Raw genomic sequence first — 14452 nt, 5'->3', positions numbered from 1 at the left:
TCAAACCAGGCCGCGAAGATAAGACAAGGATAGACTTTGGAGGACTATCACAGGCAATAGTCCCATCTATTGTGCATGAACGTTAGGAAGTCAATTAAAATTAGTAAAATTAGTCAATGTTAACGTTTTCATGTAAATTCTGCCATATCCAGACATTTTATGATTTGTGTATGTATTTTTAGGACTCACGTTCGTTTGCTAGGGCCAAGAGCCACCAGCTTTAAGCAGGGCTGTGGAGTTGGAGCCGTGGAGTCGGAGGTTTGGCTTCCCGACTCCACAGCCCTGGCTTTAAGAGTTATTTGCATTCGATCCCTGATGTTCATGTTGCACATTTTCATCAATGAATCAAGCATTGTGACCACCATTGTACCAGTAACAATCAACAATCATAGAATGTGAGTTTGGTTGGTGCTAAACTGCGACTTTTTTTGTTGCACGATGCTTGTATGCAGGTTTTAAAAAGTGTGTACAAAGGTAAGCCATTTTTTTACAAAAAGCACTTTTTCCCCAAAGTGTTTAAACATACAAACCCTCCACAGTATATGGAATTCCCACAATCATAACAATTTAATAATGTAAACATGAAATTGAAAATTGCATGGTAAATGAGACTTAAAAAAAACACAAAATAAAATGTCTAAATTGTTTCCTCCCCCAAAAAGTTAGTGTGTATATACAGGTGCATCTCACTAAATTAGAATATCATCAAAAAGTTAATTTATTTCAGTTCTTCAATACAAAAAGTGAAACTCATATTATATAGAGTCATTACAGAGTGATCTATTTCACGTGTTTATTTCTGTTAATGTTGATGATTATGGCTTACAGACAATGAAAACACAAAAGTCATTATCTCAGTAAATTAGAATAATTAACAAAAAAACACTTGCAAAGGCTTCCTAAGCGTTTAAAAAGGTCCCTTAGTCTGTTTCAGTAGGTTCCACAATCATGGGGAAGACTGCTGACTTGACAGACGTCCAGAAGGCAGTCATTGACACACTCCACAAGGTCCCTGAGTCTGGGGGAAGAGTGGAGAGGCCACAATCCAGGCTGCTTGAGGTCTAGAGTGCAGTTTCCACAATCAGTGATGGTTTGGGGAGCCATGTCATCTGCTGGTGTAGGTCCACTGTGTTTTATCAAGACCAAAGTCAGCGCAGCCATCTACCAGAAAATTTTAGAGCACTTTATGCTTCCCTCTGCCGACAAGCTTTTTGGAGATGGAAATTTCATTCTCCAGCAGGACTTGGCACCTGTCCACACTGCAAAAAGTACCAATACCTGGTTTAAAAACAACAGTATCACTGTGCTTGATTGGCCAGCAAACTCACCTGACCTTAACCCCATAGAGAATCTATGGGGTATTGTCCAGATGAAGATGAGAGACCCCAGACCCAACAATGCAGACGAGCTGAAGGCTGCTATCAAAGCAACCTGGGCTTCCATAACACCTCAGCAGTGCCACAGACTGATCTCCTCTATGTCATGCCACATTGATGCAGTAATTGATGCAAAAGGAGCCCCAACCAAGTATTGAGTGCATTTACTTAACATACATTTCGGATTTTAAAAACATTTTTCAAGCTGTTGTTATAAAGTATTCTAATTTACTGAGATAATGACTTTTGTGTTTTCATTGGCTGTAATCCATAATCATCAACATTAACAGAAACAAACACTTGAAATAGATCACTGTGTTTGTAATGAATCTATATAATATATTAGTTTCAGTTTTTGTACTGAAGAACTGAAATAAATTAACTTTTTGATGATATTTTAATTTAGTGAGATGCATCTATATATATAATGTGTGGTGTGTGTGTATACAGTGGGGAAAATAAATATTTGATACACTGCCGACTTTGCAAGTTTTCCCACTTAAAAAGAATGGAGAGGACTGTAATTTTTATCGTAAGTACACTTTAACTGTGAGAGACAGAATCTAAAAAAAAACTGAATATCACATTGTATGATTTCAATTGCATTTTATTGCATGAAATAAGTATTTGTTCACCTCCCAACCAGGAAGAATTCTGGCTCTCACAGACCTGTTAGTTTTTCTTTAAGAAGTCCTCCTACTCTGCACTCATTACCTGATTTAATTGCACATGTTTGAACTCGTTACCTGTATAAAAAGACACCTGTCCACTCAATCAATCACACTCCAACCTCTCCACCAAATCCAAGACCAAAGAGCTGTCTAAGGACACCAGGGATAAAATTGTAGAGCTGCACAAGGCTGGGATGGGCTACAGGACAATAGGCAAGCTGCTTTGTGAGCAGGCAACAACTGTTGGCACAATTATTAGAAAATGGAAGAAACACAAGATGACTGTCAATCTTCCATGGTCTGGGGCTCCATGCAAGATCTGACCTCATGGGGTAAGGATGATTCTGAGAAAGGTCAGGAATCAGCCGGGAGGATCTGATTAATAACCTGAAGAAAGCTGAGACCACAGCCTCACACATTACCGTTAGTAACACACTATGCCGTCATGGATTCAAATCCTGCAGGGCACGCAAGGTCCCCCTGCTCATGCCAGCACATGTCCAGTCCCATTTGAGGCTGACCATCTTGATGATTCAGAAGAGGCATGGGAGATGGTCATATGGTCAGATGAGACCAAAATAGAACTTTTTGGTATCCACTCCATTCGCCATGTTTGGAGGAAGAAGAAGGATGAGTACAACCCCAGAACACCGTCCCAACCGTGAAGCATGGTGGGGGAAACATCATACTTTGGGGGTGCTTTTCTGCAAAGGGGACAGAACGATTACAGTGTATTGAAGGGAGGATGGATGGGGTCATGTATCATGATATTTTGGCCAACCTCCTCCTTCCCTCACTAAGAGCATTGCACACAGCAAACACACAGCCAGGGCAACTAAGGAGTGGCTCCGTAAGAAGTATTTCAAGGTCCTGGAGTGGCCTAGCCAGTCTCCAGATCTGAATCCAATAGAAAATCTTTGGAGGGAGCTGTTCCAAATATTATGTTCTGTTTTTCTATTGTATCAAATTCTTATTTTCCCCACTGTATGTATGTGTGTGTGTGTTTTTGTGTGTGTGTGTGTGCGCGCGTGTATGTGCATATGTATGTATATATAATATATGTGATATATATGTACTGGTATATGCGGCAAAATAATTCTTGACTCTTTTTTTTTTTTTCTTTTTTTTTTTTTTTCTTCATAAAACTCTGCATAGTTGGTATATTGCCTTACTCGTACAGGACCCACAGAATAAAAGTAAAGTTAAAAAGCAAATTTAAAACACAAAAAAACTAAGGCAGAATTGCTCTTTTTTTGTTTAGAATTATCTGCCCTCCCCCACTAAAAAAAAATAAATGAAAAATAAAATAAAGCTAGCAATTTAGTAATAAAGCGATAGAGAAATAATAAAAAAAATATGGCGGACAATCAAGAACAAAACCATTCCACCAAAATTTCCTGTTGTTTTTTTACACTTCATAAAAATACCAGTACGGCATTGAAACGTGTAGTGGAGAATAAAGAACCTCCTAATGAATATCGCAGCAAGAGACTTCTTTCCTGCAGCGCAAACAATTTTTAAGCGTGCTTTTATTCTGTTTTGGTAATTCCACCAAAATAGGCTTAGGAATCAAAGGAAGGGGGTACTGAAGTAGTTAAAGGGCTGTTCAGCCTAATGATATTAATGATCTATCCAAGGAATAGGTCATCAATATCAGATTGGTGGGAATCGGACACATACGCGCCCCCCCCCCCTCAAGAGTGAGCTGTGGTGGTGGCCCAAGTGGAATTAAATAATAGTTGATCTGCAGTATCCAGCAGTAACCGCTAAACATTCAGCGTAGTTGAACTGTTTAGCTCCGTAAAGTGATTACATCTGGCTGCTGACAGAGCTGATGATTGCTGATCAGTGTGCTGTGCAAATTGTCTTATCCCTACCGATCTGATGTTGATGACCTATCCAAAAAATAGGTCCTCAGTATCACATGTCCAGAGGCAGTCTAAATTCAGGACTTGGTATGATGTCCCTAGAGAACTATACTAGTTGGTGAAAATGCTGCTGCACCAACAGCTATTACCTAATGGGCCGGACAGGTTAATTCCATCAGTGACTCTCCAGTCCAAACAGCCACTTTTAATGTCTCCATACTATTTTCTTATGTTTTCTTCATTCTCACACTGCTTCACATAAAGCTCTTGGTTTTTAATACTTTTCATATGGTTTTATATGTTTTGCAGAGATTACTCCAACTTTTAAAGAACTACTGAAAACTAAGGAGAAATTCACATTTTACTGCCAATCCTGTGGAGCGGTGGTCCTCCAGGAACAGTAAGACTATCTTATTACTCTATGCACACCAACTGAGGGCTATGATAGCTGTGAGCAGGTTGATTCAAGAACATTTCCTGCCCAGACTGAAAAAGCCCCTGTCCCATAATGTGTGCGTATGGTCTTTATTGCATTTTAGGGCTGCTTATTCACTGTTACAGTATAGTCTCTGCATTTTAGGAACTAGTGTGTATTACCATTTTCCAAAATTAAGCAATTTATACAATTCAGTTTTGACAATAATCGGGCCCCTCTCATCACAGTTGCCTTTGAGGGGGTGACATCAATGGAAAATGATTTAATGACTGGAGTTTTCCTTGAAGTTGCCCTAAAATATACACCCAGGAAAAATGTCTTTCTGAAAGGAGTCTGTGGTATAATGTATAAAGATCAATCTCATTTGTGCGCATGTAGTACCATGACTGTGAAAACGCTGAAATATCTGATGGTGAAGGGATTGTCCCAATGTCTCCGGTGTCTTCTTTTAGAAAATGGGTAATGGAATAATATGGATTAAAAAAAATAATAATTCTGCCTCTATTAGTTTGATAGATGTATTAAAAGGGGCTGTCCCTTCTTAAGCTACAAGTCTGCAGTTACTCTATGTGACTGCAGACTTGTGAATCCTCAGAGCGCGCACATTGCACGTTGTGAGGATTCTCTGGTGCTGGGAGCTTACAGCCATGTGACCGCCAGTATGGGATGTTTATATTCCCGGCTACATTCTGTTTAGATTGTTTCCAGCCTCGCTCAATACACTTGCATTAAGCAAAGGCTCGCCTATCTAGTGGGAATGTAGCCAGGAGTATGCATATCCCACACTTGCCGTCGCACGACTGCCAGCTCCCGGCACCAGAGAATCCTTACATCGTGCAATGTGCGTGCTCTGAGGATTCACAAGTCTGCACTCACATAGAGTGACTGCAGACTTGTAGCTTAACCCCCGTGGGTGGTTTGCACGTTAATGCACGTTAATGACCAGGCCAATTTTTACAATTCTGACCACTGTCACATTCTGAGGTAATTACTCTGGAACGCTTCAATGGATTCCCCTGATTCTGAGTCTGTTGTTCGTGACATATTGTACTTCATGATTGTGGTAAAATTTCTTCGATATCACTTGCGTTTATTTGGGAAGAAAAAAACGGAAATTTGGTGAAAATTTTGAAAATTTTGCAATTTTCAAAATTTAAATTTTCATGCCCTTAAATCAGAGAGTTATGTGACACAAAATAGTTAATAAATAACATTTCCCACTTGTCTACTTTACATCAGCACAATTTTGGAACCAATTTTTTTTTTATTAGGAAGCTATAAGGGTTAAAAGTTGACCAGCGATTTCTCATTTTTCCAACAAAATTTACAAAACCATTTTTTTAGGGACCACATCACATTTCAAGTCACTTTGAGGGGTCTTTATGACAGAAAATACCCAAAAGTGACACCCTTCTAAAAACTGCACCCCTCAAGTTGCTCAAAACCACATTCAAGAACTTTATTAACCCTTCAGGTGCTTCATGGGAATTTTTTGAATGTGGAAGAAAAAAAATGAACATGTAACTTTTTTCACAAAAATGTTACTTTAGACCCAATTTTTTTTATTTTCGCAGGGGTAACAAGAAAAAATGCACCCCAAAATTTGTTGTGCAATTTCCACTGAGCACGCAGATACCCCATATGTGGGGGAAAACCACTGTTTGGGCGCACGCCAGGGTTCGGAAAGGAAGGAGCGCCATTTGACTTTTTGATTGTAAAATTTGCTTGAATAATTTGCGGACGCCGTGTTGCGTTTGGAGAGCCCCTGATGTGCCTAAACAGTAGAAACCCCCCACAAGTGACACCATTTTGGAAACTAGACCCCTCAGGGAACTTATCTAGATGTGTGGTGAGCACCCTGAACCCCCAAGTGCTTTACAGAAGTTTATAATATGGAGCCGTGAAAATAAAAAAATCAAACTTTTTCCACAAAAATGATGTTTTAGCCCCAATTTTTTTATTTTCACAAGGGTAAGAGGAGAAAATAGACCCCAAAAACTGTTGTTCAATTTCTTCTGAGTACGCCAAAACCCCATATGTGGGGAAAATACAGTGCTTAGGCGCACGGCAGAGTTCAGAAGGGAAGGAGCACTGTGTGACTTTTTGAATGCAAAATTGTCTGGAATTGAGAGCGGACGCCATGTCGTGTTTGGAGAGCCCCTGATGTGCCTAAATAGTGGAAACCCCCCATAAGTGACCCCATTTTGGAAACTACACCCCTCAAGGATTTTATCAAGGGGTATAGTGAACGACACAGAATTTGATAACATTAGGTCATCATATTGAATAAGTTGTCATTAGTCTTGAGCGCAAGTGCTTGCTACTTGAGTTTGCATCGGGTACTCGGGTTATGCTTCATGTATCGCGCTTGCTTGAGTGACATGGGTCGGAGACTCGAGCACCATCCCTGTGCTATACAGGCTGTCAGTGCTGCAGATGCAGAAGATACTTTGGCCATGCACTGCGCATGACCAAAATATCTTCCTGCTGTCTGGTGACCCGGATGTTGTCATGACGACATCGGGTCGTCATGGCAACATTCGGGAAGCCGCGGCAGACAGCGCTGGAGGCCGGGAGAGGATCGATCGCAGCATCGCGGGGGTTAATGTGCCGGGAGCGGTGCTGGACCGATCCCTGCACATAGCACCGGGTGTCAGCTTGTGATAGTGTTCTCATTACTACCCCATGTTGCAATCCCAGTTAGCTTTGTTTAATATATATACATATATAAATTGCTATTTGACTGCCCTCATTTTGTGACTCTGCGCATTGCATTCTGACACCTGCATTGCACCACTGTGGGAGGTCCCTATCCCCATCTCCTGCATTGGCTCTGGCATTCATGGTGGCCTGCAGATTTGCCACATTTTATTCCTCCCGGTGTGTAACAGGGCGTGGAGGAGAGAGAGATTCACAATGCTGAGATGGTGGACTGGGAGCACATATTTCCTGCTTGCCCCTTAGCCTAATCTCCTTGAGCTGGGCTTGACTGTTCAGTATTCAGGTGGCCTATTCCTTTTAGCATTCTGCTCTTAATCCAAGGAGGAAGAAGAGGATGGCGTGCTGGGAGGAAGCAGGGCCAGTGCAGACCACATCAGAAGAGCTGCGTAGTTGATCTTTGTGAAACTGCTTGGAATAAATAAATCTTTGCAGGAGAAAAGCGTACAACATCGAAAACAATGCCAGGACACGTTTAATATAACCCACTGTTCAGTTTGAAACTGAGGACAAAATGAGACTAACCTGTGATTAGTTAAAATCTACCCTCCCCTGTTAGTGTTGTGATATACAACATGAAATGAATTTCCGCCTGAGCTGAAGACATCTGGAGTGATGGTTTCAATCCGTACCCTATGATGAACTCTAAACAAAATAGGGCTGTGTGGATGAAGGCCAAGGAGGACCCCACTGCTTAAAGAAAGGCATTAAAAACAACAAATGAATTTTGCCAAAAGTTACTTAGACAAACTGAAATCCTCCTTGGAAAATCTTTTATGAACATTGTAGCTGTGAATCCAACACTGGGGTGAGATACACACTTACTAGATGCAGCATCATTGCCTCTGTGTGACTCTCTCTCTGTTCCCTTATCTTCCTGCTTTCATCTCTGCCTCTATGAAGGCTGATTTGATCAATGAGTTGAGAGTAAGTGATCATTGCTGAAGGTAGGTTGGTAGTTGAGGAGTTTAAAGGGAATCTGTACAGGTTTTAGCAGCATAATAGAGGAAAATAGACCCTGATTCTAGTGTTGTATCACTTAGTTTACTGGGCGCAGCAGTTGTGCCCACACCACAGCTTTCTATGTACATTGTCTAGTGACAGTGAGCTGCTTATCAGAGGAGGAGGCGTGGTCGGACCAGGGCTCACAGGAGCTTTAGTCCAGGCAGTGATAATCTCCTGGTGCTAAAACATTCATTGTATTAAAACAACAGCACACAGCCTAATAGTGACACATCCCTTAAATCTGTGTCTCAGCCCCTACCTCGTGCTTTTTTCAGATTACATAGCAAAAAACTGCTGACAGATTCCTTTTAATGGGTGAAACAGTTTTTTTCTGCAGTAAAATAATGGCAAAGTTCCCTATTTTCACTTGCATTATTAGGGCTCATACTCATCTGTGTATAAATCGGATGAGTACAAAAGAATTGGATTTCACTCTGACTATTGGACAAGAAAAAAATTGCAGCATGCTGCGAGTGGCCGCATATATCGGACGAAACTCACCAATGCAAGTCAATGGGTGCGAGAAAAAAAACGGATGGCACACGGACTATTCGTATGCCATCTGATTTTTACGGATACCTTACCATTCTGTAACATAGAACACTGTAAATGATTGTAGAATAATAGTTGCAGAGAAAAAAAACGCATTGTATACGGATGTCAAATGGATGGTACGTGAGAAAAATCACATTATACTCACATGAAACTCGTCTTACTTTTCTGGATCAGTGAGATGAGTGCGAGCCCTTAGACACATGATTTAAAGAGCTGTTACTACACCTTTCACTATATTTTTTCCGACTTTTAGGAAACGGAGTTTCCAGATGACAGGTTTGGATAGCCATAATATGTGTTTATTCAGTGTAATATTTTACATTAGATGGTATCTAGTGGGTGAACATGTAGGACACCTATATACAGACACTTGGTAGTATATTGTGTTGTAGGATGTTTGTGTCAGGGCTGAGTGAAAGCAGAATCCGGCGGAGCAGCTGGTACTATCCAGAGGCGACCGTTCCTCGCTTGTCATTGTCAGTTCGGCTGCTTGCACTGATAATTTAAATGTAATCCAGTTTGTAAAATTTCCTCAGATATGTTGATTTATGACCAGTGTGGGAGTAATTGAATCATCACTTCATTGCCATTACTGAGGGAGGCTGCCTTGCCTTGTAACATTCGGCTCTTGTTCTGATTAAAGCTGATGGGGAAGTGTACGGCACTGACAGATGTTGTGCTTGGGTGATGTTCAGATGGAAAAGAATAAGGAGATTGTGTTGTTAATTTAACCTAACCTACAGGCAAAGACAGTAATAATGAGGCAAAGCAGTGCAACACAATCCCAAAGTACGGATATTTCTGCAGTGGGAATATTTATTTCATTTTTGTTTGTTTTTTTGCCATGGTTTTGTTATATATGGCAATGGCTGTGGAGTGTTTAGTAAGAAGCAAATACTGATTTTTTTAAGGTCCTGCACCAGACCATAATACTTTCAGTTCATATGGAAAAAGAAACGCTCATGTGTTTACAATTGTCCAAATAGAAAGTTTTTACACTTCTTCCACCATATTAACTGTCATTATTAAAACATGATTTGTATTATTTAAAATGTTGATGTGATTAACCTAACACCAAATAAATTCTTAAAATGCATAGCGGAATTAGTTCATATGGTGTGGATATTCAAATATCACGGTCTAATTAAAAGCACTTTTTCTCAACTTTTCTATTGCTGAAATAGCTTCTGTACACACCACCTTACTTATCTCACCCCCCAACATGTTTCGCTGCTATACCGGCTTCATCAGGCGGTCATGCTCAGTAGCACATAGCCTACACTTGATCCTTGCTCTGTGGTCTTTTTTCACGAGAACATAAGGCCATTTTCACACTTTCAGGATTATGTCAGAATTCAGTTGTCAATGTTGTTTCTTTACCTTAACCAAATCTGCTAAAATTCTGCATGCGGCACACAAGACTGGCCCGGCATGATGATGTGTATCGCGCAATACCGAAGTTGCAGCAACCGATTGCAACATTGGATGTAATGACTTCCCTTGAATCCACGATGTGACTTGTGATACAGAGTCGCCAATGTTTTCAAATTGTGTTGGATTTTCTGTCACTTGTCTCAAGTCACACGTGACACACTTGCCATAGACTTCAATGCAAGTTGTACACAACATGTGGCTTGTGTGTGACATATTTGCACCTTGGCTGTTCCTATTTACAGCACAATGGGAGCTCTAAAATAGTTGCACAACAGCAAGTCGCAGGCACATATGATTTTGTCAAGTGACAGTCCCAGCCTTAAAGGCTATTTTCTCCAATTTGCTTGGTTTATAACTACCAATAAATGTTTTAACTTGTTTTCCAAGCAACTATCTAGGAGTATTCGAAGCTTATGCAAGTCAAAACTAATGACCGGACTATCGTAAATAGTAACAATACTTAATTTTTATTTATTTTTGTATAAATCAACAGTATAAAAGAGGAAACCTACTGTATATATACGTATATATCTTCTTACAAAAATATGCTTCTGCCCCCATTTATTAGTCACTACTAGTGATGAGCGAGCGTGCTCTTTTAACCCTTTAACTGAGCACGCTTGGGTGTTTTCCAAGTATCTTTGGTGTGCTCGTATATTATGTTCAATTCCCTGCGTCTGCATGACTTATGGCTGATAGACAGCCTCAACAGATGCAGGGATTGCCTGTTTGTTAGACAGCCTCAACACATGTGAGGATTCCCTAACAGCCATAAATCATGCTGACGCAGGGACTCGAACATAATATACGAGCACGCCGAAGATACTCGGTAAGCACCCGAGCGTGCTCAGTTAAAGGCTTAAACAAGCATGCTCGCTCATCACTAGTCACTACTTCTTTCCCCATACTGGTCATTCACTCTGAAAATCTGCTCAAATCTTTCTAAAAAGACATTGGCTGCCTATAGAAGTCTATGGAGAGAGTGGGATAAAAAAGCCAGAGGGAGTGTCAGGAGCAGGAGAGATGAAGAGAAATGTTTGAAGCTTTTAAATCAAAGGTAAAAAAAAACAAAACTGCTAAATATGTAGGATACACATATAATGGTGAGAAATCATGTTATTCCTCATGATCACACAACCGCTTACTCTGAAAAGTCACCTGAAAGTGCAGTGACAGTAAGTAAGTACCTTTTGACTTTTTGATTGCGGCAATGGAAGCGTCGTCCTTCCTTGTCTTCTCTGCTTTCTACGTCCTGGTTTTAAATATCCCCTCTATAGTATTGATTTTTGGAATGATTTTCACTAGATGTTCAGGAGAGTGGTTTTTAATTCACTCTATTCAGAATTAATGTGTTGTGCTGGAGCTACTCAAAGACCAAATTAAGAACGTTGCCCCCGCCAAGCCCATCTACAAATCTGTTCTAGTACAACTGATCAACGCTGTGTTCATCTGTGGTTCTTGCAGATCTCTGATCGCTCTTCTTAATCTGGCCCCACATGCAAGAGCGTTTAACACTGAAAATAATTTCATTTCTTATGTGTTCTAATACCAACAAGGAGAGTAAAGTTTCTCTGATCTCCCATTTTTCCAGTAAAACAGCATAAGTGGACATTTTTTTGCTATGAACAGAGGGCACAATACATCAAAGCTTTCTCTCCAGAATTCTGGAGTACAAGCTTTAAAATGTAACAAAATGTAGTCACCACTCGGACTTGTGCCTATTTTTTGGTAATTTTGGTCTTTTTAACGCCAAATTCTCCCAGCTCCTCCAAAAATGGGCGAAGCCGGGACATAATGCCACAGCTTGTCTAATTCATGACGAACAGGTGACGTTCCATACTCCAGAAATCTCACTCCAGTCCCTGACCGGAGTATGATTTATGGCATAGCGCACGTCATTCGTCAGGCGCTCCAGATTTGTGAAGAGCCTCTTCATAAATCAAAAGCGTCTGACTCCACCACGCCCCCTCATCAAGACGGGCTTTGTTCATGCCGGTCTAGATGAATCATGCCCAATGACTGAAAATAGTTTTTTTTTTCACGATTGGGAATGCTACGACAAACTAATCCTCATCAATTTTGCTCCAAAGTAAATATATTAAACAGTTTCAAAACTAAGTAATCTACCTATTGGTTTTCATGAGATAACACGTCCATAGTGTAGATGGTGCTTGGGGGAAAAACAGTTACAGAGTTTTGAAAATAGAAAAGGACCAAAAATTGTCCTATACTCAAAAATTGGCACATTTTTTTTCTTTCCATGTCAGATTTTCTATTGCAATAATCTATGTGAAAAAAACTGTGTAAACATAACCTAATATTAATATGCATTTACAGCATCTCACATCTATATTGGCACATAGTTCCATTTTCAGTATTTTTTCATTGTTTCTGTTCTAAGTTCTGAGCCAGCCCAACCATGATAATTTTGCAGGATTCCCACATCCCAGATATTAGCTTCCACTCACCAAGTCGTTCGGTGCTTGTTACAAATTTGTAAATGAGGGAGAGGGAATTAGGAGTGGGTTTGAGTTGGGGAATGGCACCATGTTATATTCAGCACAACAAGATCTTGGGTCTTGCTACATACTTCCCTTATGGCACACATGTCAAACTCTGGCCCGCAGGCCAAATCTGGCTCTCAGGGTGATTATATTTGCCCCACGACGCTGGGGACTATGTAGGGCCATTATACAGTATGGAGGACTATGTGGGGCCATTGCACTGTATGGAGGACTATGTGGGGCCATTATACTGTATGGAGGACTATGTGGGGCCATTATACTGTATGGAGGACTATGTGGGGCCATTGCACTATATGGAGGACTATGTGGGGCCATTATACTGTATGGAGGACTATGTGGGGCCATTATACTGTATGGAGGACTATGTGGGGCCATTATACTGTATGGAGGACTATGTGGGGCCATTATACTGTATGGAGGACTATGTGGGGCCATTATACTGTATGGAGGACTATGTGGGGCCATTATACTGTATGGAGGACTATGTGGGGCCATTATACTGTATGGAGGACTATGTGGGGCCATTATACTGTATGGAGGACTATGTGGGGCCATTATACTGTATGGAGGACTATGTGGGGCCATTATACAGTATGGAGGACTATGTGGGGCCATTGCACTGTATGGAGGACTATGTGGGGCCATTATACTGTATGGAGGACTATGTGGGGCCCATTACACTGTATGGAGGACTATGTGGGGCCCATTATACTGTATGGAGGACTATGTGGGGCCATTATACTGTATGGAGGACTATGTGGGGCCCATTATACTGTATGGAAGACTATGTGGGGCCATTATACTGTATGGAGGACTATGTGGGGCCATTGCACTGTATGGAGGACTATGTGGGGCCATTGCACTGTATGGAGGACTATGTGGGGCCATTATACTGTATGGAGGACTATGTGGGGCCATTATACTGTATGGAGGACTATGTGGGGCCCATTATACTGTATGGAGGACTATGTGGGGCCATTATACTGTATGGAGGACTATGTGAGGCCATTGCACTGTATGGAGGACTATGTGGGGCCATTATACTGTATGGAGGACTATGTGGGGCCATTATACTGTATGGAGGACTGTGTGGGGCCATTATACAGTATGGAGGACTATGTGGGGCCATTATACTGTGCAGAACGCTGTGTGAGGATCATAGTTGGGGCATCATACTGTGATGGTTAACCATACGTTGCTGGGGGGGAAGGTACTGTAGGGATATTCATACCATGTATGTGGAGGGTAATCATACTGTCTTTGGGGGATACTTTTGTTGGCATCACACTTTATTATCTGCATTATTCAAGGTTTTTTCTCCATTGTTATTACATATTTAAATTAGGCCATTCGGTCATATGCTTTTTACTGCTCTTACATAACACATTATATTATTCCAATTTTTTATTCGAAGATTTATTAAAATGTACTTTGTTCATAGGACAAGCCCTTTAAGTTTGTTTCCATATGAAAAGTTTCATTATTATATTTAATGATAAGGAAACACTTCCTCAATTGTAGACATTTTTTTTTTAATAAATCTCAAGATTGACTTGCGACTTTGTCCCAAGTTTTTAATTTTGTCCCTCTGCTTATTTGAGTTTGACATCCCTGACTTAAGGCCACAAACTGCAGATCAAGAAGCTGTTGCCAGAACCAGCTATAGTTACATGCTTATCTTACCTGACTAATTTTGGATACCTGTTTATCTATTTAAACTATTCAGCCATAGTCAGTCACTGATTAGGACCGCCCCCTTGACTACTAGCTGGATATGATTAGCTATTTAGACAGGATGGAGCATGCTAACGAGTGCAATTAAACTGCTCTCTGCTCAGCATACCTCCATTCTTTTAGCAGCAGG

The 14452-nt window shown here is 40.8% G+C and overlaps 1 protein-coding gene across 2 annotated transcripts in view; it reads left to right on the top strand.

Moving 5' to 3' along the window:
• The window catches only part of UBE3D (ubiquitin protein ligase E3D), a 224313-nt gene that overhangs the window by 34694 nt on the left and 175167 nt on the right, over nucleotides 1–14452 (top strand). For both annotated transcript variants that reach the window (XM_073675630.1, XM_073675631.1), the window contains exon 3: nucleotides 4225–4315. In XM_073675630.1, coding sequence (XP_073531731.1) covers nucleotides 4225–4315 — 91 coding nt within the window. The remainder of the gene's footprint in view (nucleotides 1–4224; nucleotides 4316–14452) is intronic.

The sequence above is a fragment of the Phyllobates terribilis genome, unplaced genomic scaffold (genome assembly GCF_046119375.1).
Source record: "Phyllobates terribilis strain yellow unplaced genomic scaffold, ASM4611937v1 Scaffold_3__8_contigs__length_932513732, whole genome shotgun sequence".
Classification (NCBI taxonomy): Eukaryota; Metazoa; Chordata; class Amphibia; order Anura; family Dendrobatidae; genus Phyllobates; species Phyllobates terribilis.
This window is presented reverse-complemented; position numbering and strand designations above follow the sequence as displayed.